Raw genomic sequence first — 23,519 nt, 5'->3', positions numbered from 1 at the left:
CGATGTGTCCCTTTCACATCGATGTTTCTCTCTCTCTCTCTCTCTCTCTCTTCCTCTCTCTCCCTCCCACTCTATCTGAACAAAAAATGTCCTCGGGTGAGGATAAAAAAATAAATAAAGAAAAAAAAAGAAAGAAAAGATGCAAGACCCACGCGTCACCGCCACAGTCAATAAGAAGTCGCAGAGATCAAACAAAGGCTGAGCCGGGAGGAGCCCCGAGTATATGGCACCATGGGGGGGGCTGGGAATCCTACATCGGCTCGTCCGGCTCCGGGCGCCGCTGCAGGAGGGGGACACGCTCCTCCCTCCCACAGGCGACGGCACCGCCCCGTCCGGGTCCCAGTGGCTCGGAGCTGCTCTCCGCTCTGCTGAGCACGGATAAGCCAACCTTGCATTACGCAGGGGGCCGTGTCATTTCAAAAAATGACAGAATAAGTCAGGGCAGCCCTGATTTCAGATGCTGAAGAGAAAGGGCGATGGCTGGGAGCTCCTAAGGGGGCAGCTATGGGGATCTGGGGACCCCTGGGGGTGCCGGACAGGGCCAGAGACTCTGAGGAAGGGGGGCACCAAGCTCGGGGGCCTCCGCCGCTGGGGGACCAGGGGATTTGTGGGATTGCAGAGAACAGTGGGCCGGGGGTGGGGGCTGGCGGCAGCGGTTGCACATTGACGACATTAATCTCTAAGCTGAGGCCACGAGTGGCTTCTACCTCGTGGTACTTTCCCGTGTCTTTCACATCAGGCACACTTCTTATGTTTAGGGAGGAAAGACCTCATGTATGTCATAAAAGTAACACAAAACGACTTCCAGCACCCAAGGCTCAGGAGCTCTGATAGGTGCTCAGCAGTGCCCATCAGAGCCCCAGGGGAGGTCAGAATTCCACTCTGGGTTTGGTAGAAACACCGGACGTTCACCCCACTGTGGACAGAAGTCCGGGGGGCCCTGAGGGAGGAGGCGCCCAGGTGCCCAGCGGACCATCTTCCCAGCGAGCTCACTGGCATCACCGAGTTACGTCTGTCAGGTGTCTTTTCCTGATTTTTCTTTTAGGAGTAAGAGTGGGATGGAGGGAGGGCTCATTCCACATACAGCTGAAAACACAAAATGAAATGCTGGCCCCCATTCGCGGCCATTCCCCACGGCTCCTCCGACACCCTCTGGTTCGAACCCGAGCACGCCCGACTTCGGCCACACGCTGGTCTCCTTATTGAAACACGGGCAGTGCGCGTGCAAATTACCATAGCCACCATCTCTCTGCTCCGGGGCAGGGCTCGCGTCGGCCACGGCTGGATCGATCGCTGTGAGGATGTTCTTGGGAACTGAAGACCAAAAAGAAACATTGCAAAGACTTTGTACACGTCCTGCATACTTCACACGCAATGTAGATGAGATTTAAAACATCAATTTGCCATCAACAAAGCATCAAACAACAAGTGCTGGCGAGGGTGTGGAGAGAAGGGGGCTCTAGTGCACTGCTGGTGGGAATGCAGACTGGTGCAGCCACTATGGAAAACAGTATGGTATTTCCTCAAAAAATTAAAAATTGAAGTGCCATTTGACCCAGTGATCCCACTTCTAGGAATACAACCCATGAAGCCTGTAACACCCATTAGAAAGAATATATGTGCCCCCATGTTCGTAGCAGCACTATTTACAATCGCCAAGATCTGGAAACAGCCCAAGTGTCCATCAGTAGACGAATGGATAAAAAAGCTGTGGTACATGTACACAATGGAGTACTATGCAGCTGTAAGAAAGAAAGATCTCTTATCCTTTGAGACGACATGGAGGGACCTGGAGAGCATTGTGCTAAGTGAAATAAGTCAAACAGAGAAAGACAAATACCACATGATCTCACTTATTTGTGGAATATAATGAACAAGGTGGGCTGATGAACGAAATACATAGACCCAGAGACATAGAAAGGAGTACGGTTCAGACTGACAAACCTCAGAGGAGGGGGGCGAGGGGTTGATGAGATGAACCAAAGAACTTATATGCATGTCTGTGTAACCAACGGACATAGACAACAATGTTGGGGGGGGGGCAGGAATGGGGAGAAGAGTGTGGGGGGGGAGGAGAAACATCTGTAACAAAAATAAATTAATAAAAATTGAAGAAAAAATAAATAAATTTGCAAGTGAGAACAGTAACCATTGCTTGTCAGGCACACTCATTCACACGCGTGGGGCCCTCAAATACCCAGAAAGGTCACTGAGGTGTACCCCGCAGACCTCTGAGCCGCCACCACACACTTTCCGATGAAGTAGCCTCTGTGCCCTGAGAAGGACGCCCCAGCTCTTCTAGGACTCTGTCCTCCCCGCCCGGGGCCCTCTTTCTCGTGTTGGTCGCTGGGCTTGTCCTCACCGTGCGACCAGGGGCGGCCCGGCTGTCGCCGAAGCCGCACGTTTAGGAAACAGGGCAGCTCGGAGCTGGGGGACGAGCCTTCAAGGCAGCCGGGTGCTCGGACCCCACGCCGCCTGAGTTGGACGAGGCTCGGTCGGGAAATGGCCCGATCACCGGGGACGTGGCTCCGACTGCCGGAGAATCGGTCTAAATTTCCTTCCTCGGTTACAGTTTGGAAGAATCTCGCAGGGCCTCTCAGAGGACAACAGGTGTCCACTGCCTGTCCGATTCTCGCGTCTCCTTGTTCGGAGGATGAAGACGGGGACTGGGGGGGAGGTGTTACCCGCACTCTCCTCTGTCGATACATTTGTGGGAACACTAGCCCACCACTGTCCTCTGTGCCTGCAGGAGTCATCGGGCGGGTGCCAGTGAGTCTGTGTGGTGACTCTGGGGGACCAGCGGCTGTGGGTGCGGAGGGACGCCATCCTGCAGAGGTGCGGGGGGAGCTGGCCGGGCTCCCCAGGCCTCCTGTGCTGCTAGGAGGAAGATCTAGAATCCAGCATGTCCTAGAAGCACGGCCAGAGGTCAGACTTGGGGGCCGGTGGAGAGGACCTGGTTAGCCAGGCACTGAGGCGCTCGGGAGACGCACCTCCCAGCCCAATCACGACCAGGTGCCCTGAGCGGTTTGACATCGGCCAGAGCAGCCGAAGGTTAGCAAAGCAAAAGGCCCGGAGCCTGACTCCTTGCCCTGAGGGTGCACGATGACCAGACTTTTCCAGCGAGCCAGCCCGGAGCCAGCCCGGAGCCTGAGGGAGGAGAGCCAGGGTGATGTGACACCCTATAAAATAGGGAGGCGTGCTCCTTTAAAATGCAAACGGTTATGTCCCCTGAGAAAATTCTTCAGTGTCTCCCTACTGCCCTGAGCAGCCAAGCCTTAGCCCCCCCTCCAGGCCGTCCAGTCCCCCCCCCAGGCCGTCCAGTCCTGCCCGGGCCGCACCTCCCAGCCTTTGGTGTGCTGGGCCTGCCGCCTGCCCCCGCCCCTGCTGTCACTGGGCTGATTCCTACACACCCGTCACCTCCCTTGCCTTGGACACCACCTCCCCTGGGAAGCCCTCCAGGCCCCTGTGTCCCCAGAGCCCAGGATTCACTACATTCTGTCCTACAGGCTAAGAACAGGGTCATAATGGTCATAAACATTCCCCAGCTCTGGCCTGGCACGGGGCTGGCGCTCCATACACGTGGACATGGGCGGTAGTACTTCCTAGTCCATTTCTGGCCCGCAGGCCTGGGTCCATGGTCTCTGGCTCCAGAATACCCTGGCGGGCTGTGCCGCAAGGTCGGGCCATGGTGGGGCAGCCCTGCCCAGCTCAGCCTGGCCTGGCCACTTGGGAGACAGGCCCTTGTGTTTCTGTAGAAACGAGGGCCCCGCAGCAAGGCCTGCTTGACGCTCGTCACTTGTCTCTGACGCACCCTCCCCTCCACTCGCGGGTCGGGGGTCCCCTGGGTTAGCGCCACAAAACTGCCTGGCTGGGTGCTGCGGGGGTGCAGGTGTAGGAACAGACACCTACTGGGGTCCAGCTTCTCTGACCCTCTGATGTAAGAGCACCTTAGCTTGGGGGTGGGTAGCTGGGCCCTCTCTGGAGGTCAGGTTTATAATCACATTACATGGTCTCTGGCCAGGGCTGACCAAAGGAGGGGTTACCTGACCCCAGCCCGGTCAATGAAATATCTTTCTGTTCGAAATTTGGGATTAAGATGCCAGACAGCGCCCTGGCCGGTTTGGCTCAGTGGTTAGAGCGTTGCCCCAAGGACTGGAGAGTCTCGGGTTTGATTCTGGTCAGGGGACGTACCTCGGTTGCAGGTTCGATCACCGGCCCTGGTCAGGGTTGTGCAGGAGGCAACCAATCAATGTGTCTCTCTCACATCGATGTTTCTCTCTCTCTCTCCCTCCCTCTCACTCTATCTGAAGATAAATGAAAAAATATTCTCGGATGAGGATAAAAATAAAAAGATTGCCAGACTGCAAGTCCGCACCCTGCTGGAACCATAACGAAAGTCACCCGTGGTGGTGGGGCTGTGGGGTGTTTGTGTGCCTGCAGCCCAGGCTCCGAGGAAGGCCGTCTGCAGAGGCGGGAGGGAGGGAGGTGCTGGGACGGCAGACCCTGGCCCAGCGTCCTGGTCAGCCCCACCCTGCCTTCCCGGGGCTTCCCAAGATGCCTCTTGACATAGGCTGCCCCCACCCCAACCACTTTCGGCTCAAACCAGCGCAGACTGGTTCCATCCCTGGCGTCCGGAGCCCCAGCTAAGACAGCTTGGCTTGATGAGCAATCACCGACCTCCTCCGGAACACCCGTCGGCCCCCACGTCGCCGGGAACCTTTCAGGAAAGCATTCCTCGGCCACAGAGCCACCAGAAAGTGTGCGGACTGCAAACCGCTTTCGGTGACTCTGGTCTCAGGGACAGCCGCTGGCAGGGCAGTAATTTTAAGGGCCGGCCACTCAGAAGGTGGTTAGGAGCCCTCCGTGGGCATCTGCAGGGTGCGTGTGTCCGTCTGTACAGAAACTTGCCTCGCAGTGAGAGCCACCCCGTCGCTGTGAGATAACTCTGGGGGGACCACACTGATGGACAAGGAGCACTGTCCAGGGAGATGGGAGGATGCTGTCACTGCCCCATTTCCTCCACAGGCCCACATCTGAACCCACTACCCCCCACCAGCCTCCTGCCTCAGGGACTCGCTCGGTGCCCCCCTCTGCTGCTCTCCGACCCCGGCCAGACCCCCCACAGACCCCACCTCGCAGCGCCTCCCGCCTGCCGTCCCTCCCTCTCTAGCTCAGGGTCCATCCTCCGCCATCTCGCGCTTGGGGACACGGGCTCGCCGTCCTGTGGGAATCGGGCGACGTAGCCGTTCACGGTGCCGATGACAGCTCTGCTATTGCCGCCGACAACAGTGAGCTGGGACAGACCAGGCTGGCCGTGGTCAGGGCTTCAGACTAAAACGCACCTGACCCCGAGGATCCCTCGCTGCCTTGCCTTGCAAACCGTTTCACGAAACTGGACCTCACGGAGCAGGCGCTGCCCTTCATCTGAGACACGGGGCAATGCCATGTGCCAGCCCTGGGCCTGGGGTCCGGCTGCACCTGCCGCTCAGGCTGTGGGCTGCGGGCGGCGCGGGGCTCGGCACCAGGGTTCCCAGACGGACAGTCTGCCCGTGACCTCGCAGGGCACCCCCGAACTGTGCAGCCTCCGAAGAACCCAGATTCAAATCACTCTTCCTGCCCAGCCGGTGTGGCTTGGTGGACTGAGCGTCGTCCCATAGACTGAGAGGTCCCGGTTCGATTCCCAGGCAGAGCACATGCCCGGGTTGTGGGCTCCATCCCCAGTAGGGGGCGTGCAGGAGGCGGCCCATCGATGTTTCTCTCTCACATCGAGGTTTCTATCTCTCTCTCCCTTCCTCTCTCTCTAAAGGAAATCAATAAGCCTGGCCGATTTGGCTCAGCAGTTGGAGTGTCAGCCTGCGGAGAAAAGAGTCGCGGGTTCGATTCCTGTCAAGAGCATGAGCTCCAGTTGCAGGTTGACCCTGGCCCCAGTCGGGTCATGCGGGAAGCAGCCAGTCGATGTGTCTCTCTCACGTGGCTGTTTCTCTCTCTCTCCCTCCCCCCTGCTCTGTCTGAAGATGAATATAAAAAGAAAAGAATCCTGCCCTGGCCGGTTTGGCTCAGCGGTTAGAGCGTTGGCATGCAGTCCTGAGAGACCCGGGTTCGGTTCCCGCTAAGGGCATGTACCTCGGTTGCAGTTTGTCCCCGGCCCTGGTCGGTTGTGCGGGTGGCAGCCACTCGATGTGTCCCTTCACGTCGATGTTCCTCTCTCTCCCTCCCACTCTACCTGAACAAAAAATGGAAAAATGTCCTCGGGTGAGGATTAAAACAAAAAAAAAAAAAGAAAAGAAAAGAATCCTCGGGTGAGGATTTAAAAAAAAAAGAAGATAAAATCGCTGTTGCCGCGGACATCAAGTTTACCGTTTGCTCCTTCCCCACCTTCCCGCCTGGCCATCCGGAAGAGCTTTAAACCAATTTGGACCGAAGAAAATTCAGCTGCTTATCTGACACGAACTTCATAACTGACAACGGAAGACAGAAAAGGGCTCCTGGACGCCGGTGTGACAGCCCGCTCGGGAGGCCACCACCTCCGAGCAGGCCGCCCGGGTTGAGGGCATCGTCTTACCGCAGGCGTAGGTGACGGTGAGGTACTTCTTCACGCCTGGCAGACAGGGGCTCCCAAACTGCTGGCTGCTGACCAGGACCCTGCATCGCTGCCTCCCGTAGCACCTCCGGGACAGGACGTGCAGAGCCGAGTAAGACAGGCAGTCTGCAAGGCAGGAGACAGCAACGGGACGTTACGCCGCATCCCCCGCCGCCGCGCCGCCTCTGCCGGCTCCTGGGCACGGGCACCCTGAGCCGCACTCGGGGCTCACGGACAGCTTCTCTGCTGACTTCCTGCCTCCAGAAAGCCCCCGACGTGGGCTGAGGACCGCAGAGGCGGCCAGCTGCAGGGGCGGCGCCGGAGGGCCGGCGCTGGGCTCAACGCCCCGCTGTCGCCAGCTCGGAATTCCTGCACGGTTTGAACAAGGGGCCTGTGTCTCCACCTCGCACCCGAGTTACGTCACTGGCTCTGCACAGGGCTGGGGAAACTCGCACAACGTTGACTGACGGTTCTTATTTCTTTTATGGCCCTCACCACTCTCTGAAACATTCCACTTGTTTATGTTGAGAATCTGTGTCCCCTCCATGAACGTAAGCTCCATGAAGACGGGATGATTTCGCCCTGGCCAGTTTGGCTCAGTGGTTAGAGCGTCGGCCTGCGGACCAATGAGTCGCGGGTTTGATTCCAGCCAAGGGCAGGTACCTCGGTTGCGGTTCGTCCCCGGCCCTGGTTGGGGCCGTGCGGGAGGCAACCAGTCGATGTGTCTCTCTCACCTCAATGTTTCTCTCTCTCTTTCCCTCCTTCCCACTCTATCTGAAGATAAATAGAAAAATGTCCTTGAGTGAAGATTAAAAAATATATAAAGATGGGACGATTTCTATCCCGTTCGTTATCTGATTCCCACAGCCTGGCCGCTGTAGAAACCCACTGATCACTGACGGGTGGATGGATGAGTAAGTTAGTAACCGGATGACGTGTCTCCAGCGCCCTGCGCAATGTCTCAGTAAATGGTATTAACCGAGCACGCACCCAGGATGAGGCTGGTGCTGTCAGAAACACGAGCCTGCCTGGCATTCTCGGAAATGCGATGGGCTGGAGAGAAACCCGCCCGTGACCCGAAGGCCAGCACCGTGAAACAGGGAGTGGCCAGACGAGAGGTCCGGGTCAGAGGCGGAGGAGATTGCTGTGGACTGCAGAGGTGGAGAAGGGCTTGGCATGGGAGAAACAGCTGGGCTGGGCAGAGGCAGCCGGAGGGAAGGTGCAAAGCAAGGGCCGGTGGGCCAGGAGCACCGGGGAGTCCAGGGGCTGAGCACAGCCGAGTAGCAGGTGTGGGCAGGCAGGCCCCAGAGAAGGAGCCAGAAGAGAAAGAGGAGCTAGACGAAGGAGGCCTCCAAGTGCTGAGCTAAAGACGCTGCACTCATGCGAGCATCCTCTGGGGACAGTGTCCAGGCCGCCCCGGGACAGGAAGGGAGCCAAAGGCAGGGCCCCAGTTGGGGAGCAATTTTAATAAAACACACTGGGAGGGGCTGAGAGCTTGAAGAGTTTGAGTGCAGGAGAGAGCGTGGGAGATCACGCAGTAACACGTACACACGCCGTATACCTAGTAGCACGTACACACGCCGTATACCTAGTAGCACGTACACACGCCGTATACCTAGTAGCGTGTACACACGCTGTATACCTAGTACCATGTACACATGCTGTCAGCCTAAGTGCACGACTGCACGGAACACAGCTCAGTGAAACGCACTCGATCTGAATACATCCGTGAAGGCTCTGAGTGCACTTGCACAGTGCCTGAGCACTGGGGTTCTGGGCACGGCAGGCACCCGACGAGGCTGTACCGAATCAGTGAGTGGGTGGACTGACCTGGACGCCCGGAGGTACAAGCATCCCATCTGTCTGGCTTTGGAACAGAGACCCCTCTTTCTTCCAACTGCTCTGAACACTCCAGGGCGAAAGGTTGATTCTTGCTGGACCTGATGTGCTGGGTCCCCGTGAATGAAAGGTCAACAGGGCAAGTTGGGAAGCCAATGAGGCCGTAGTGGGGTGTTCTGAGCGTCCTCCAAAACCAAGTGCCTGGGCACAGGCATGTCTCTGTGAAGAGGGAGAAGTAGTGGAAAGAGCAGGCCACCCTGGCTCAAAAGGCACTGTGAGGAGGGCTTCACGGAGACTGTTTACAAAGGTGGGAGTCGCCTCGAGGGAGGGAGCAGGACTCCAGGGCCAGGGCAGTGGCTCCCAGAACCAGAAGGGACGCCCCAGGGAGCTGGTCCTGCAGCTGAGGGCTGTGACCCTCACAGTGTGTCCTGCTGTGTTCCGACAGTTGCTGGTGCCTGCACCTTCCACCGGACTGAGCCCCTGGAGGGCAAGGGGTGTGTGCCCTGTCCTTCCCGGGCGACACGGGGAGCCCCTTCCTCGTATTCTAGGAGGTGCGTCAGCACAGCACAGGTCGGCTGTTCTCTCCAAGCCTGAATGCAAAGCCTATGGTTAAGCCTCTAGAAGACCTTCCGCCTGTGGCCAAGAGTGTGGCCTCGGGCGCTGGGCCCTCTCGTTAAGCCTGCTTCCTGGCGCGGACAGTGAGGGTACCAGGCTCTGTCTCCTTGGCGGTGTCCAACGCCAGCACCACGCACCGTCACCGAGCTCAGGCCACCTGATGTCAGACCTCAGGACTTGGACAACTTACAGTCCGAATGAAATGCCATCTTTGGATGTGGTACGGTCTGACCAGAACTAAATACCAAAGCCCCAAATCTGTCCTTGGGGCGGGGAAAGAGAGGAGAATTGCCCAGACCACAGCAGGGGACGCTCTGGGCTGATGGGTAGGAGTCTTTCCCCCTATTGATTTTAAGGTACTTTCCAAGCTTTTGTGAGTTGACAGGTCTCTGAAATAAGAAAGCAGAGGGGACTTCCTGAAATAATGAAATAAAATTCACATCTGGGCAGAAGACAGTGTTTGAATATGAGGGTCTCTCTGAGTCCGTTTTTTTTTTTTTTTTAGAAATGTAAAATGCTTTGTGAATGTAACAATAAGCTATTCTTTTCTAGAACTCAATTTGCCCCAAGAGCCATGAACGGTTTATCTAGGAGTAAAGATACATTCTGTGAACTTTCCTCCAGTTTATTCGTGTATCGCTTTGTGGACGCCCTGGGTTCACGGCGGACCCTTTGCTATCTTTAGAGACTCATTATTCATTGGGGTGCTTAGCTGAGCATGCGCATCAGTTGAAAAAAAAACAAAACCCTTAAATCTCAAGAAATCTGCTGATGGGATGTATAAGCTTCCTGCTGTGGGAAGAGGTCAAGTCTGAACTATAAAATTATTTGTAAAAGTCTCATGTTTTAAAACCTAGCTAGTATTGTCCCTTTTGTTACAGAGTAAGTACACGTTTGTAGTTGGAAACTTGATAAGCACAGATAAGCCAAAACCGGGAAAATAAACATTCCCAGTAAATCCCACCGTCAAGAAAAAACTTAACCGTTACCAAACATCATTCTACTCACTTCTACGAATAAGTGTCCTTCCCTCTCCGCGGGATCACAGACATGTTGCTTTGCATGCTACCTTTTTTCTGTTTACTAACATATTTGTGAAATTTCCACATCCACCTCGTTTTAACGCGCTGCGTCGTTTTTGTTTTATGGGTGGGCCGACTGTTTGCAATACCCTGCTGTAGACATTCAAATGATGTCCGCGGTTTTAAAGACTGTAAACAATTCTATGCAGAACACCCTTAGAACGAGGAGTTTGCACACAAGCATGATGGTTGCCACAGGAATTCCTGGCGGCCGGTCACTTTGTCAAGGGGCATGCAGAATAGGAAGGCTCTGACCCACAAGGCCAAAGTGTCACCCAGAAAAATCACACCGGTTCCCGTGGAATCGCAGGACAGGGCCCCAGCAATAGGACGTTTCCTTAGGACGCGTGCCCGGCCACATTCTTGAAGGCTAACAGAAGAAAAACAACACTCCCATGGATGAACCCAGTCCTGCCCTGGAGCTTACTCTGCACCCTGAGAGCGGATGCCTGCCTCCTGGCGACGGGGACAGGACCACGGGCGTCCTCGGGAAGAGACCAAGGTCACGGGGGTCTGGCTCGGGTCTGACCGCGCCCTGGCTGACCTGAGCTCTGAACCGCCGCAGGCTCTCTCGTTCCAAAGCGGTTCTCTCCCTTCCGGCCCGACTTTGCCTCCCCTCTTCCCGGCCAGCTCCCTTCACCCCAGTACGTGTGACAACAAGATGTTCAACCATTTAACTGTGTGTTTTGGGCCAAGGTTTCACACTGAAACTGACGTTAATGGCGCTTTATAGCCGGAGTTTATGTGGATAATTGGGCTGGTTGCTGCTCAGTGGCAGTAGTTTGGCAGCGGGTGCCCCTGGCACCTTGATCTTCGACGGAGGAGTCCGGGCCTGCCCGCACTCGGCCGTGGGACGGCCCGCACTCGCCTTGGAGGCCACCGGAGGCTTTCTCATTCTCTCATTAAGGAAACAGCGGAATCCAGGGGTCCACCCAGGAAATGTGGCTGCAGCAGGAAGCGACGCGTCCCCGGGGACACCCTGCCTTCTCATCACGCCAGGTCTGCGGGGAGGGCCCCCTGTGAGGACGCTGCTCTCCTGGGGCTCGTCTGGGACCTGCTCAGACCCAGCACTGGTACGTCTTCCTTACCTTCGTTCTCCGGGCTCAGGCCGCCAGCTCCTCAGCCCCGCCAAGAAGAGACCCCGGTCCATCTTCGTCTGGACTTGGGCAGCAGTGATTTGTCGCTGTTTGGAGACGGTCTCAGCTGGCCTGCCCATCAGTCTGCGCATCTCCCCTTGATGGCCACGGCTCTGGTGGCCAGCCTCGGGACCTGCTCACGGGGACGCTGCCACAAGACCGCAGACCAGGGCTTTACCCACAGGGCGACTCCTCGCGGCTCTGCCGGGGTCCCCGGTGTCCGCGCGGCGGGTTCCTCTGGGGCCTCGCTGCCTGGCTTACTGGTGGCTGTCCTCTCTGTGTCCTCACGTGGTCTTCCTTCTGTGTGCATCTACCTGCTCATTTCCTCGTCTTGGTAGGACACCGGTCACGTTGGGGGAGCACCCACAGCACGCCGATTCAACCAGTCACCTTCTGAGGTGCTGGGGGTTAGGGCTTGCACGTGTGGGTTTCAGAGGGTCTCAACTCAGCCCATAGCAGCCCTCAAGACAGCCACGGATGGTCCTCACCTCCTGAGTTCACCCCTCGGGTCGCCTGCCCCCACAGGGGGTCAGAGCTGGTCTGGGACCCATACCGTGTGGCTGAGACAACAGCGTGTGGCTGCTGCTTGTTCCATGAAAGCACTCACTCCGGGAGGGGCCTGCTGCGGGTCATGAGGGCATCCGGCGACCCGCGTGGGGAGGCCGGAGGCCTACGCCAGCAGCTACTTGCCCACCGCACAGTGGGCCTCCGGAGAAGTCCTGCCTTCAGACGGCCCCAAGCCACCATCCTGGCTGCGACCCCAGCAGACCCCAGGAGACCCTGAGCAGTAGCTGCCCAGCTGAGCTGCCCCGGAATGCCTGTCCCCCGAGACCACGAGGAAAGAAATGTTCGCTTTTGCTTTCAGCCATTAAATTTGGGGGTATTTCTCCACACAGCAATAGAAAACAAATCTACCTTTTGATACTGGGAAGTGGGTTGCTGGGGTAACAAAACCCTAAACGTGTGGGACAGGGCTTGGACTGGCAGGAACTGGGGGAACACAGAGGAGACTGGCAGGGGTCCAGGGCCTGGAGGAGAGGTCCAGCGTCTGTGACCTCTGCACCCTGAGGCCAGGTGCACCGTCAGGGCAGGGTCCCGCCCCCCAGCGAGGGGACCCAGGGACGCCAGATGCTTCCTCACTCTTGGTGTTGGCACTGGGCAGTGAGTCCCTGTGGGCCACTGTGCCACACAAATACACCTGTGTGTGACGGTGGGGAAAGGCTGGAGGCTGCTCAAGGCCAGGGTGTGGGTGGTGTGTGGCCGATGTCTGGCCACAGCCTCACCAGCCTGACACGTTCCAGAGGGACCAGCTCAGGGCACCCCTACAGGACAAGGGCACTGCCCGGCCTCCCACAGGCCCTGACTCGGGGGCCTGGCTGAGGACAGGTGAGCACCCTATGGCTTAGGAACATCTAGTAGGAGGGTGCAGGGCAGGCCCGAGAGCCCATCCTTGGGCCTCCGTGGGAGCAGGTGGCGTCACACTATGACTGCGAGGGGCACGCTCACGCCCTGACTCCCACCTGGGGACCCCCCCCACTGCCACCCAGCCCCCTCCTCCCGAACGCGCCCTGCATACGGCGTGCACAGGATCAAAAGTAATCGGCCTGACGGACAAACCCACACCACGGGTCCGGAAAACACACACCACGGGTGGGATGGCCCAGCACAGAACAGTACGTGAAGTTGATGCGTCTATCTTGTCACGAGCTCACATACATTTATGAAAAAACAAAGCGCGCAACACAAAAAGGTCAAATACCGGAGACACAGTGTCGAAGAAAATAACCACATACATGGGGAAGCGTTCAAGGTCATTAATATCCAAAGAAAGGTCAATGAAAAATGGAAAGACTGTTTGATGCCTGTTAACTCGGAAACATGAAGGAAAATGAGACAATGTGGCCAACGTCGCCAGTTGCACGTCACTGGTAAACTGGTAGAGAACGTTCTGGAAAGAACTCGAGATACACAGGAAGAACTATAAACACGCCCGTGACCACTCTGGGTAGAGCCTTCTGGGGATCCATCCCACGGAAATAATCCAGAAGAAAGAACAGGCCACGGGCCCGACGGTTCTACTGACGTACACGGCGTGAGAACTGGGAGCAGGGAACTAGTCCCGACCAGGGCGCGGCCGAGAAACGCTGGACCCATCCTCAGCCGACGTGGTCAGGGTGTCGCTGGCCCCCTGGCAGAACGCCCGAGCCCAGCGGCTCTGTGGCAGAACTGCCATCGGGTGCAGCTGCCCTGTGCTCGCGGAAGAGACGGTGGAGACTGACTGGAAGAGATCTTGAAAAACGGAAATCTTTTCATTGGGTAAACTCTGGGGCTGGACCTCTTTCCTGTTTCTGTGACATGTCGTGACGGAGCCTGTGCAGAACGACCGTAGTACCGGTAAGGACCATCCTTCAGAGAGAACTGGAGGGCTCGCCCGTGGCCTGCTGACCGCCAGGCCCAGCTGGCCCTCACCTCGTGTGCCCAGGGGCACCCACACTGAGCCTGTGGGCCGCTCGGCCAACGGGAAGACACACGCGACCTCTCCGAGGCCCTCGGTGAGACCCGGCCCCTCGCCCTTAGGCAGTCACCCCGCAAAGTCATGCTTCGGGGTCAGCGACAGGCAGCCCTGTCCCCTTCTCCAAAGCCTCCGGGCGGGGCTGCACACGGTGGGAACTCTGAGCAGAGACCTCACACACTGGCAGCCTGGGGCCCGGATGTGGCCGGTAGGCATGTTTTGTTTGGCTCACACCGTGTTTTGAAAGTTGGAACATTTCACACGAAAAGAAAAAACGCCATGTCATGAGAGGCTGGAAGCGGTGACGACACCAGGCCCTCATTCCAGGCCGGCCCCCATGCTGGGGCCTCCTCGGGAGGGCTCTGATTCATTCACAAATCCCAGCCTTCACTCCACCTCCCCTGGGCCAGGCACCGCCCCGTTGCTGGGGAGTCCGCAGGAGACAGACACACCCCATCTCCACCATGCTTACCTGCTCCTGGGAGGAAAGGCCGTGCACAGAGGTGACTGTTTCTGTGGTATGAAGATGACCAAACGGGGACAGCGCGAGAGGCAGCAGGCTCCAGGCACTGTGCTGGCAGGGTGCCCTGGGAAGGCTCTGGCACCACATCTCCGTTGATTCCCAGATGATGAGAGTGATGGAGCTGGCCAAGCAAAGACATGTGCAGAGAATATTCCAGGCCAAGAGCCTGTGCAAAGACCCTGGGGTGTGGACTGCTCCAGAGGTAGTGAGGGGAGGAGAGAGGCCAGACCACAGATGGGAGACCGGATTTATTTTAATACAGGGCAAAGACGAGCGCTTTAGGCAGGAGGTGATGGGATCTGATCGAGTTTAGATAAAATCTCACTGGCTGCTAAGTGAAGAAAGGACGAAGGGAGGGGAGGGAATCAGGGACAGGAAAGATTGGAGACCAGTCAAAAGGCAGCCTGGATGCCCAGAGCGGGCTGGGAGCAAAGTGGCTGCATTTGACACTCGGTGGGGCAGAGCTCACGGGACTTGCAGAGGGTGTGGATGGGTCGCCAGTGGGAGACAGAGGGTCAAAAGAGTGGGCTTTTATTTTTTCATTAAGAATTATTTATTTATTTATTTATTTTAGAGAGAGAGGAAAGAGAGGGAGAGAGAGAGAGAGAAACGATGATGAGAGAGAACATCGACTGGCCGCCTCCTGCATGCCCCCACGGGGGGTTTGGCCCATAACCTGGGCATGTGCCCTGACCGGGGATCGAACCAGTGCCCTCTTGGTGCCTGGGCCCTCGCTCAACCACTGAGCCACACTGGCTGGGCAAAAGAGTCTGCTTTTTCAAGGTTTGTGAGATTAAAATAAGTTTATACAAGAGAAATGAGTGGATGATTTTGTGGGGCCAACCTGCCAAGTGCAGTTTAAAACCTTTGTGCATAGTGACCCAGGCCAAGGAGTGAACACTTTCTTAGCATCAGATCAAGAAAATGCATCAGTGTGTGCAGCCAATGGTTTGTGTTTACACACACACACACACTCACACTCACGCACGCTTCCACCCTTTACTAGCCGGAAAACGATGGCAGAGGTTTGCACGTGAGATCCACTGGACACTGAGAAGAATGGGCACCCTCCAGCCGATGAGGAGAACTGGGCACCCTCAAGCAGATGAGGAGAACTGGGCACCCTCCAGCCGATGAGGAGGACGGGCACCCTCAAGCAGATGAGGAGGACTGGGCACCCTCCAGCCGATGGGGAGAACTGGGCACCCTCCAGCCGATGAGGAGGACGGGCACCCTCAAGGCCCTTCATGTTCCCTTGAGCCTCTTCCCACACAAAGGTCCTGGCCTTTGACAGTGGCTCACGAATGCAGCAAAGAGCTCGATCCCTGACCTCACACCAACTCAGGGTGAGGGACAGAAGCACCTGGTGGTGAAGGAGGGCGGGGGGAGTGGGAAGGACGAGAAGGTTGTTTTTCCCTGAGACTCCGTCAGGCTCAGGCTATAAAACTGAAGAGCTGAGCCAGGGGCACTGTCCCCACCTGCAGACCGCAGACCGTCCAGCATCCGCAGGGCTCGCGGGCTCGTGTGGCTGGCTGACCTGTGGGCTCCTGAGCTCTCTGGAATCCCACCTTTCAGCCAGGGTCTGCCAGCGTCTTCCCGTGGAGCCGAATCCCATCCACCTCCCCGGACGCCAGGCCGGTTACTGGGCGGAAAGCGTCGAGCCCGCAGGAGGCCCACCTGCCGGCCGAATCCACGGTGCCCACAGCCACCGCCAGAACCCGCAGCCGCCGCCAGAACCCGCGCGGCTACGTTGGGTTCGGCACCTGGGAAACGGGGTGCCTCGCCCCCATTGTAAGGACCAGAGTCCCTTTTGCAGAAAACAGATCACCAAGGACACTTGATCGGCTGAGGAGACAGATAACGCGGGGAGTCCCTGCGGGGGTTCAGGAGGGCCGCGAGCAGAGTTCCCCGTGTGCCTGGGAACAACGGCAAACCCGCAACAGGGAGGCTCCTGCCGGACAGCGTTCCCTCGTCCCCGTAGCAGCAGGAACAGGGAGGAGGCGCCGTGACGCTCTGGACACACACGTTGCATGAGAGGGAGGAGGCGTCCAGAGCTCAGGTCACCCGCGGGGGCACGGGGCAGAGGGCGGTGGTGGCGTTCATCCCTGCCCCCGGCAGCCAGCGAGCCTGCTGGGACGGAGCCCTCTCCCCGGGGCTAATGCAGAGCGCATGCCCAGCCGCCTGCCTCTGTGTGGTCTGCCTTCAAAAGGCCCCCTCTCGTGGTGACAGAGGCCTCCCTTCCCGGGACGCTGGCTGAGGGGCCTGGTGGCCCATGCGCCTTGTGGACCGCTGTGTGTTCTCTCCTGGGCCTGGCCTGGGGGCCTGCCTGTGAGGGGAAGTCATTTTAGGCTCTCTTATCGGACCCAAGGTATTACTTACACATGGGTTTCTTTTTTAAATTAATGTTTCATTGCACTTGCGAACCATGAATGCATTGTAGCAATTTAGCACATTAAGAATCTCATTTTAGATGGACAGTATCGCGCAATGCCGTGGGCTGTTTCATGGCGGGGCCGTCCTCTCTGGTTAGATGCAGGTAGGGACCAGGCCATCCCCCCACCCCACAGACCGGTGTGTGTGACGGTAATTTCACGTGTCGATTTAGTTGGGCTCTAGTGCCCTGTCGTTTGCTCAGACACCGGTCTAGATGTCGTTGGGAAGGTATTTTTAAGATAGGACCAACATTTAAGTCAGTAGACTCTGAGTGAAGCAGAGTACCCGCCATTGTGTGGGTGGGCCTCGACCCATCAGTTGAAGGATGTAAGAGACAAGACAGGTTTTCTGAACTTCTCGGGGCGGCAAACAGAAACTCTGCGTGGGGTTTCCAGCCCGCCGCCCCGCGGAGCTCAGACTCAAAACTGAACACCCCTCAGCTGAGTCCCCGACAGCCAGCCTGCCCTTTGGGTTTCAGACAGCAGCCGTCACCCTCCGAGAGCCGATTCCTGCGGATCAGCTCTCTCCGCACCGCCTGTCGCTGCTGTCCTCGGGAGACCCTGACGGAGGACAACCCGGGTGGCTGTGACGGGCGGAGCTCTGAGGGCTGCGTCCTGGCCCCCGGCTCCCAGCTCCAGATGGCGGCCGGCTGAGAACGAGGACTCGCTGAGCGCTTCTCACACTGAGCACGGCCTCGGGCCCTCGCCGGCTCTGTCTGCCTGGACACCAGGCAGCTGCAGGTTCTCCTCCAAGTCTGCTCAACACGCCGATCACACCTCTCCGCGCTGCCCCACCTGCCCTGTCTCCCCTCCCCCAGGAGCTGGTCCCGGGCGCTCATCCGCCCTGAAACACGACCTGTTCGCTGTGTGTTACCTGCTGTCTCTCAGCCTCCTCGTCTGCTGCCAGCCCACGTGGGCTCCGTGTCGGTCACCGAACACGCCCCACGCCCAGAACAAGGCCCACCGGTGCTCAGTAAGCCCTCAGTGTGGCACGGCTGGACGACGGGCAGAGGCAGGCGTGGGGGGCAGCAGGAGGACCCCTGTAGGGTGGTTTCTCCCCGCCCTCGACTTCCCCTCTCACCCTGTACAAGCAAAGATCCATCCCCCCTGGGGGCCAGCCCCCGATGACAGCCACCTGCAGACACCTACCAAAGGGGGGCAGCCGCTCGGCCTCCGCGGCGCACACGTCCCGGTCCTGGGCCCTCCTGCCGTAGGTGGCGGAGTAGATGTTGAGAAACTTGGACTCGTGGCAGTGCAGTTTCAACTCTCGGTCCTCACACACGGTTTGGTTCTTCAATTCATCTGGAGCAGAAACAAAATCGGCGGCATCGTCAGCTTCCATCGGGGAGCGAGGCCCAAGGCCGCTGTAGGCGGGTCCCAGGTCCCCGCCACCCTCCCAGCAAAGTGCAAAGCTGTACCCGAGGGGCCCACCCGAGCCCCTCACAGGTCAGGACATGGAGCTGGTGAGCCCACAGCGACTTTAAAACCAAAGAACAGCCGAGGAAACATCAACGTGCCCCACGCAAGGAGAGGGTCAACGCCATCTTAATAGTCTAAGAGCTTCTTTTCCAGTCGTGTGAGTCTTTTACTGGGTCAGAGTGGAGACCGTCCTCCTTACTCAGGGCTGCATCTAATCTGTTTGCGAGCCCCCACCCCTGGAGGCCGTACAGAAGGTGTGAGCGGCTACCATGGGGACCACAGTGGCCGGGGGGACCTTCGTGAAGCTTAAGCTGAAAGCAAACCATTTTCCACACGTAAATCCCACCTTTCGGTAACTTGGAAACTTCCCCGCCTCCCTCCCCAAAACAGAGGCGGCCGAATTTCTGGGCGGCTGCCCCGAGGAAACTGAGGCAGGGTCTCCGATGGCCACGGGCTCTGCTGCTAGGAGACCGTGGCCCCCCCTTCGATACGGACGATGAGCCTGGACGCGGATGAAAGGCGCAGGACGGAAACCCGGCTCCCGATGCTCCCCAAACGCCCCCCGCGCGGGGGTCTGGGCGCGCAGGGACAGCAGAGGGCAAAGGCAGCGCTGAGTGGGCAGAGCTGAGGGTGCCCTTCCCCCGCCAACTGGACTCTTAAAGCGACACGCTGGACTTGGAGCCCAGAAAGTTGTTTTCTTTTTCTAAATAAAAAGAACACGGAGTCTGACCCTGACTCGGAGGTCGGCCTGGCCCAGTGGTGTCCGCACGGTGGGCGTTCCCCGGGGCTGTTTACGAGTCCCCGCGAGATCCCACCACCACCAAACTACTACCCGGCTTCAAGGCCCGGGCTGAAGATGGCTTCGCTGGGGAGCACAGGGCTTGGGGAGACACACCAGGGAGCTGGGCGCCCTCCCAGCTGGGAGAAGACCCAACAATGTGAAGAATGCGGCCCGGGGCGGAGCGGCCCGGAAGGCGGGCAGGAGAGGCCGGCGAGGGCCAAGTCTTATCTCTGCGACCTGCACACCTTTTCCCAGGCCTGGTTTCTTTCTCCCGCGTCCTTCCTCCCTTGCTTCTTTGCTCTTCCCAAATTTTTTAAAGTATGAGTTTTCTTTCTTAAGGCACGCAGGGCGCTGATTGGCCACCGTCCCCCTGAAGCGGTCCGGCCCGTTCGGGGAAGGCGCCCGATGCCAGCCAAGCTCACCCCGGGTAACACGACACCCTCCTGGACGGCCTCCAGTGATGTGCCCCCAGATTACGGGCAAATCGGCTCCCGGAATGGGGGGGGCGTGAGTGTCCCGTTACAGGCTTGGGGTTACTGCTGTGTTCTGCCGAGTCACTCGGCTCCTGGGGAATGTGCTAATTCACTGTCGCCTACGGTGCCATTTCTGGGTTCTCAAGACAACGGGACCACTGACAAGGATCACTGCTTTTCTCGGAGAACGAGACCCTGCCGCAGAGCGGGGTGAGGGCGCCCCGTGGACTCAGATCAGAGAAGGCGTGGGCAGCCTTCCAGAGCGGGGCGCCAACAGCCCTCGTGGATTTCGACGGGAGGGACAGGGGCCTGGGAGGAGGAAGAAGCATTGCTCTGCCTTAGAGGCCAACACACTGTGTGAATTCCACCAGCTGGACGGCAGCGGCTCGTCCTCTTCCGGTCGTCAGTCCTCACCCGAGGGTACTTCCCACTGATTTTTAAACAGAGTGGAAGGGAGGGAGGAAGGGAGAGGGAGAAACCTGGATGTGACAGAGACACATCGATCAGCTGCCTCCCGCACGACACCAACTGGGACCAGGGCTCAAACCTGAAACCCAGGCACGTGCCCTTGACTGGGAATCGAACCCGTGACCCTTCAGTCCGCGGGCCTGCGCTCTAACTGCCGAGCCAAACCGGTCAGGGTGTGACTTGCTCTTTAATGATGCCCAGGGGCAGTGACCTGCCGTGGTGGGTTATGTGGTGACCAGCGCTATGTACAGCTGTCAGTGTGTGGTGAGATTGACGCAGACGGGTATCTGAGTCCCTTCAGAGTGACCGTGCACCCTGCTGCTGCCTGCACCCAGGGCAGACCGTCCCCATCCTCCCAGCCGTCGGTATAGCCTGTCTTTCAGTCATTCACCTTTTAGCGAGAATTACTTTAATCTGCCTATTGGAACGATAGCTACCGGCGACTGAGCTCAGCACCGGGACAGGCCCTGTGCTAAGCGTGTCACACACAGCGCTGTGTTTTCAGCCCTGACACCAGCCTTGCGGCAGAAGGCGCATCCATTTTACACGGAGTGACGGAGCCTGAGAGCGCCCCCTCGCTGTGCAAGGCCACACTGCGCCTTCGCAGCAGACAGGTACGAACCAGCGCTGGCCCAATCCATAGCCTCGCTGAAGCCAAAATTCTCTGAAGGGATGAGACCGAGGGAGGAGGCGAAGCTTGGGGCACGCTCGGGGAAAAGGGGGTTCTAGAGAGGAAGGCTGGTTAACCGCTCTCCAAAAATCAGACGTGCACACAAGCCCTGATTTCAGCATTTGCCAGTTTCCTGGGTGTGGCTGCTCCCAGCACCCAGGCCGAGCGGGGACGAGTGCAGAACTGGCTCCCCGGACGAGCTGTGTCCACACCCCTGGGGCACTGCGGGGCCTTGGACAATCAGGGTGCTGTGCGGGCTGCAGCTGGGACAGGGGAGGAGCAGGGCCTCTCAGGGGAAGAAGATGCAGGAGACGATGGGGACACGCTCCTTCCTCTTCACTTCCCGGCCGCCACTCACACTGCGGTGCCCCAGGCCACCCATGTCCAGGGCACACAGGGATGTGTGTGTCCCCCTAAAATTCGTATTTGGAAATCCTTTTTTTTTTTAATCCTCATCCAAGGACATTTTTGCATTTATCTTCAGATAGAACAAGAGGGAGGAAGAGAGAGAGAGAAACATTGATGTGAGAGAGACACATCGACTGGCTGCCACCCACGTGACCCCAACCAGGGCCGGGGACAAACTGCAACCGAGGTACGTGCCCTTAGCGGGAACCGAACCCGGGACTCTGCTCCGCGGGCTGACGCTCTAACCGCTGACTCAAACCGGCCAGGGCTGTATTTGGAAATCTTAATGCCCAGTGTGACGGTATCAGGAGGGGGTCTTTGGGAGGGGTTGGCTTGTGAAGGCGGAGCCTCGTGACCGGAACCCACGTCCTATGAGGTCTCAGAGGGCTTCCTTGTCTCTTCCGCTCGGTGAGGGCACAGCAAGATGACAGCCGTCCACCAAGAAGGGCGTCCACAGGGGACACAGGACCCGCCGGCCCCTTGATCTTGGACTCCAGCCTTCAGCACTGAGAGCAGTAAATGTCGCTAGTGTGTGGAGTCCGGTCACCACGTCAGAGTGGACCAGGACACGGGCTCTGCCGCTCCAGTCAGCCATTCCTGGGGCAGTCCGGGGCTCTCCGACCTCGTCTGAGCGCCCTCCCTGCGTGAGTGCTGCCCAGAGAGGGTGCACCCCTTCCTGGACCACCAGGGCCCGGCATCCTGCCCGGCTTGCTCCCTCCAGCCCCTGCCTCCTCTGGCCGCGGGCTTCTGTAAGGGGTGACCTTTCCGTGCCCCGCCAGACCCCACCCCTACAGCTCTCGGCTCCGTCGCACTCCCCAAGAACGCCGTCCCCGGGCCCCTACTCTGAGCCGTCTGCGCGGGGCCGAGGGTCTCTCCGCGGAGCCCGGCCCCCACTTGGCGTCACGCACAGAACTGCGGGATTCCCCCGAGTGCCAGGCTCCCACTGGACTGAAAGATCCGGCTTCTTAGGAGGGGCTCCCCTGTCTCCCCAGTGCCCAGGAGCACCCGGCCCCTCCAGGTGAACGTCTGTTCCCTACAGACAGACTGAGCACCGGCTGCGGGGGTCACGCTGGAGAACGACAGGCCTGCCCCCACGACGCTGACGTTCCGAGGGTGGGTGTGCGCGTCCGTGTGTGAACGACACAGAAATGCACGTGGTGACGCCGGCCTGCAGGAGACGGGGGGCTGGGGGAGAAGGAGGGCAGAGCCCGGCGGGGTCCTCTTCAGACTGTGTTGGACAGAGACCGTCTCTGGAGAAAGGTGCTATTGGGCCTGGAGCCGGACAGACGGAGCAGCCAGCCGACGAAGGTCAGTGTGGGTTAGGGGCCCTCTCTCGTCCCGTCCGGCCCAGAGCCTGCGCACGCGCTGAGGGCGCCCGCTGGCACGGAGTGGGCAAAGGCCCGGCTGCACCAGGCACCAAGGCTGGGCCCGGCCCTGCTGTCCGAGGCTCTGCACCCTCACAAGGGCCCCTTCCCTTCTCCCCAGGCTGGTGCTTCCCCACGGCTGACCATGAAACACGTCCACGGGCAGAGCCTCTGAGAGCTTGTCCCGGGAAACGGCCACATCCCGCCACCTGGATGCCCGGCGGTCAGCGTCCAACAGGGGCTAATTAATGCCTCAGATGATTCTCTTTATCACCGAGGGAGGAGCGTGGGGAGAAGGCGGCGGCCAAGGGCGGGCTCAGGGCACGGCTGGTGTCTCTGAGACCCAGCAGTGGGAGGGACGGACCGAGAACCCGGAGGAGCCGTGATTCCCGAGTCTGCGGAGGGGCAGGCGCTGAGGGTTGCTGGGCGGGTCCGGCCCCTCCGCACAGCTGGGCCTGCGGGCGGGCGTCTGCGACTGCGCACGAGTGTACGTGTGAGGGTGTGTTCACAACAGGGCGTGTGGGTGTGAGGACGCACGTGAGTGCGTGTCTGGATGCCCACTGGGGGACAGGGCCACAGGACACTTCCGAGCTACCTGGGCCCCGGCAGGAGAAGGGCGACAAAGAAGCCTGCACGTTGGCCGGAGGGATCCAGGGCTTTCTCGGCAGCCGTGCGCCGGAGCCGGTCTCTCCCCCGCCTCTGCCCCTCCTGGGCCCCCGGAGTCCTGGACATGCTGTTCCAGAGGCAGAAACCAGCCGACAAGAGGCAAACAACGAAGGTGACTGTGCCGCGGTGGCCGCGCAGAACTGAACGTTTCATCCCTCAGGTCCGGTCTGTGTCGTTGCTACGACACTGCTCCCCTGTCCACAGGTCCTCGAGATCCCAGGGACTCACACTGTCGTTACCTGCGGCGTCGCTCAGCGGACCCCACGCCCGAGGGGGGACCTGCGCACTGAGGAGCCTGCGAGGAGCTGAGCCCCAAACGAACTGCGGCGGACATGGCGCCAGTCGATGCAGAACAGTGCGCCAATCACAGAAAAGGGGTTCTGCAGCCGGGAGGTCGGGAGCACCCTCTGCACGCGGGAGTGGGGTGCGGCCAGGTCCCAGTCTGGAACTGGGGGCTCGGGCGGCGGCCATGTCCCTGGGCCTCTGGGACACACAGGCCACCCTGCCACACGCCTCGGAGCAGGAACCACTGACAAGAGCAGAGGTTCTGC

The 23,519-nt window shown here is 59.0% G+C and overlaps 1 protein-coding gene across 2 annotated transcripts in view; it reads right to left on the bottom strand.

Annotated features, from left to right (window-relative positions):
* The window catches only part of EVA1C (eva-1 homolog C), a 65,114-nt gene that overhangs the window by 5,824 nt on the left and 35,771 nt on the right, over positions 1-23,519 (bottom strand). The window contains exons 4-6 of one of the 2 annotated variants that reach the window (XM_036243531.1): positions 17,869-18,021; positions 6,563-6,706; positions 1,234-1,314 (exon numbers count right to left, since the gene is read on the bottom strand). In XM_036243531.1, the coding sequence (XP_036099424.1) occupies positions 1,234-1,314; positions 6,563-6,706; positions 17,869-18,021 (378 nt within the window). The remainder of the gene's footprint in view (positions 1-1,233; positions 1,315-6,562; positions 6,707-17,868; positions 18,022-23,519) is intronic. The other variant, XM_036243532.1, reaches the window with a different exon arrangement.

Source organism: Molossus molossus, unplaced genomic scaffold, assembly GCF_014108415.1.
Source record: "Molossus molossus isolate mMolMol1 unplaced genomic scaffold, mMolMol1.p scaffold_m16_p_5, whole genome shotgun sequence".
Classification (NCBI taxonomy): Eukaryota; Metazoa; Chordata; class Mammalia; order Chiroptera; family Molossidae; genus Molossus; species Molossus molossus.
The sequence above is the reverse complement of the archived record's forward strand: the minus strand, read 5'-3'. Positions and strand labels throughout refer to the sequence as shown.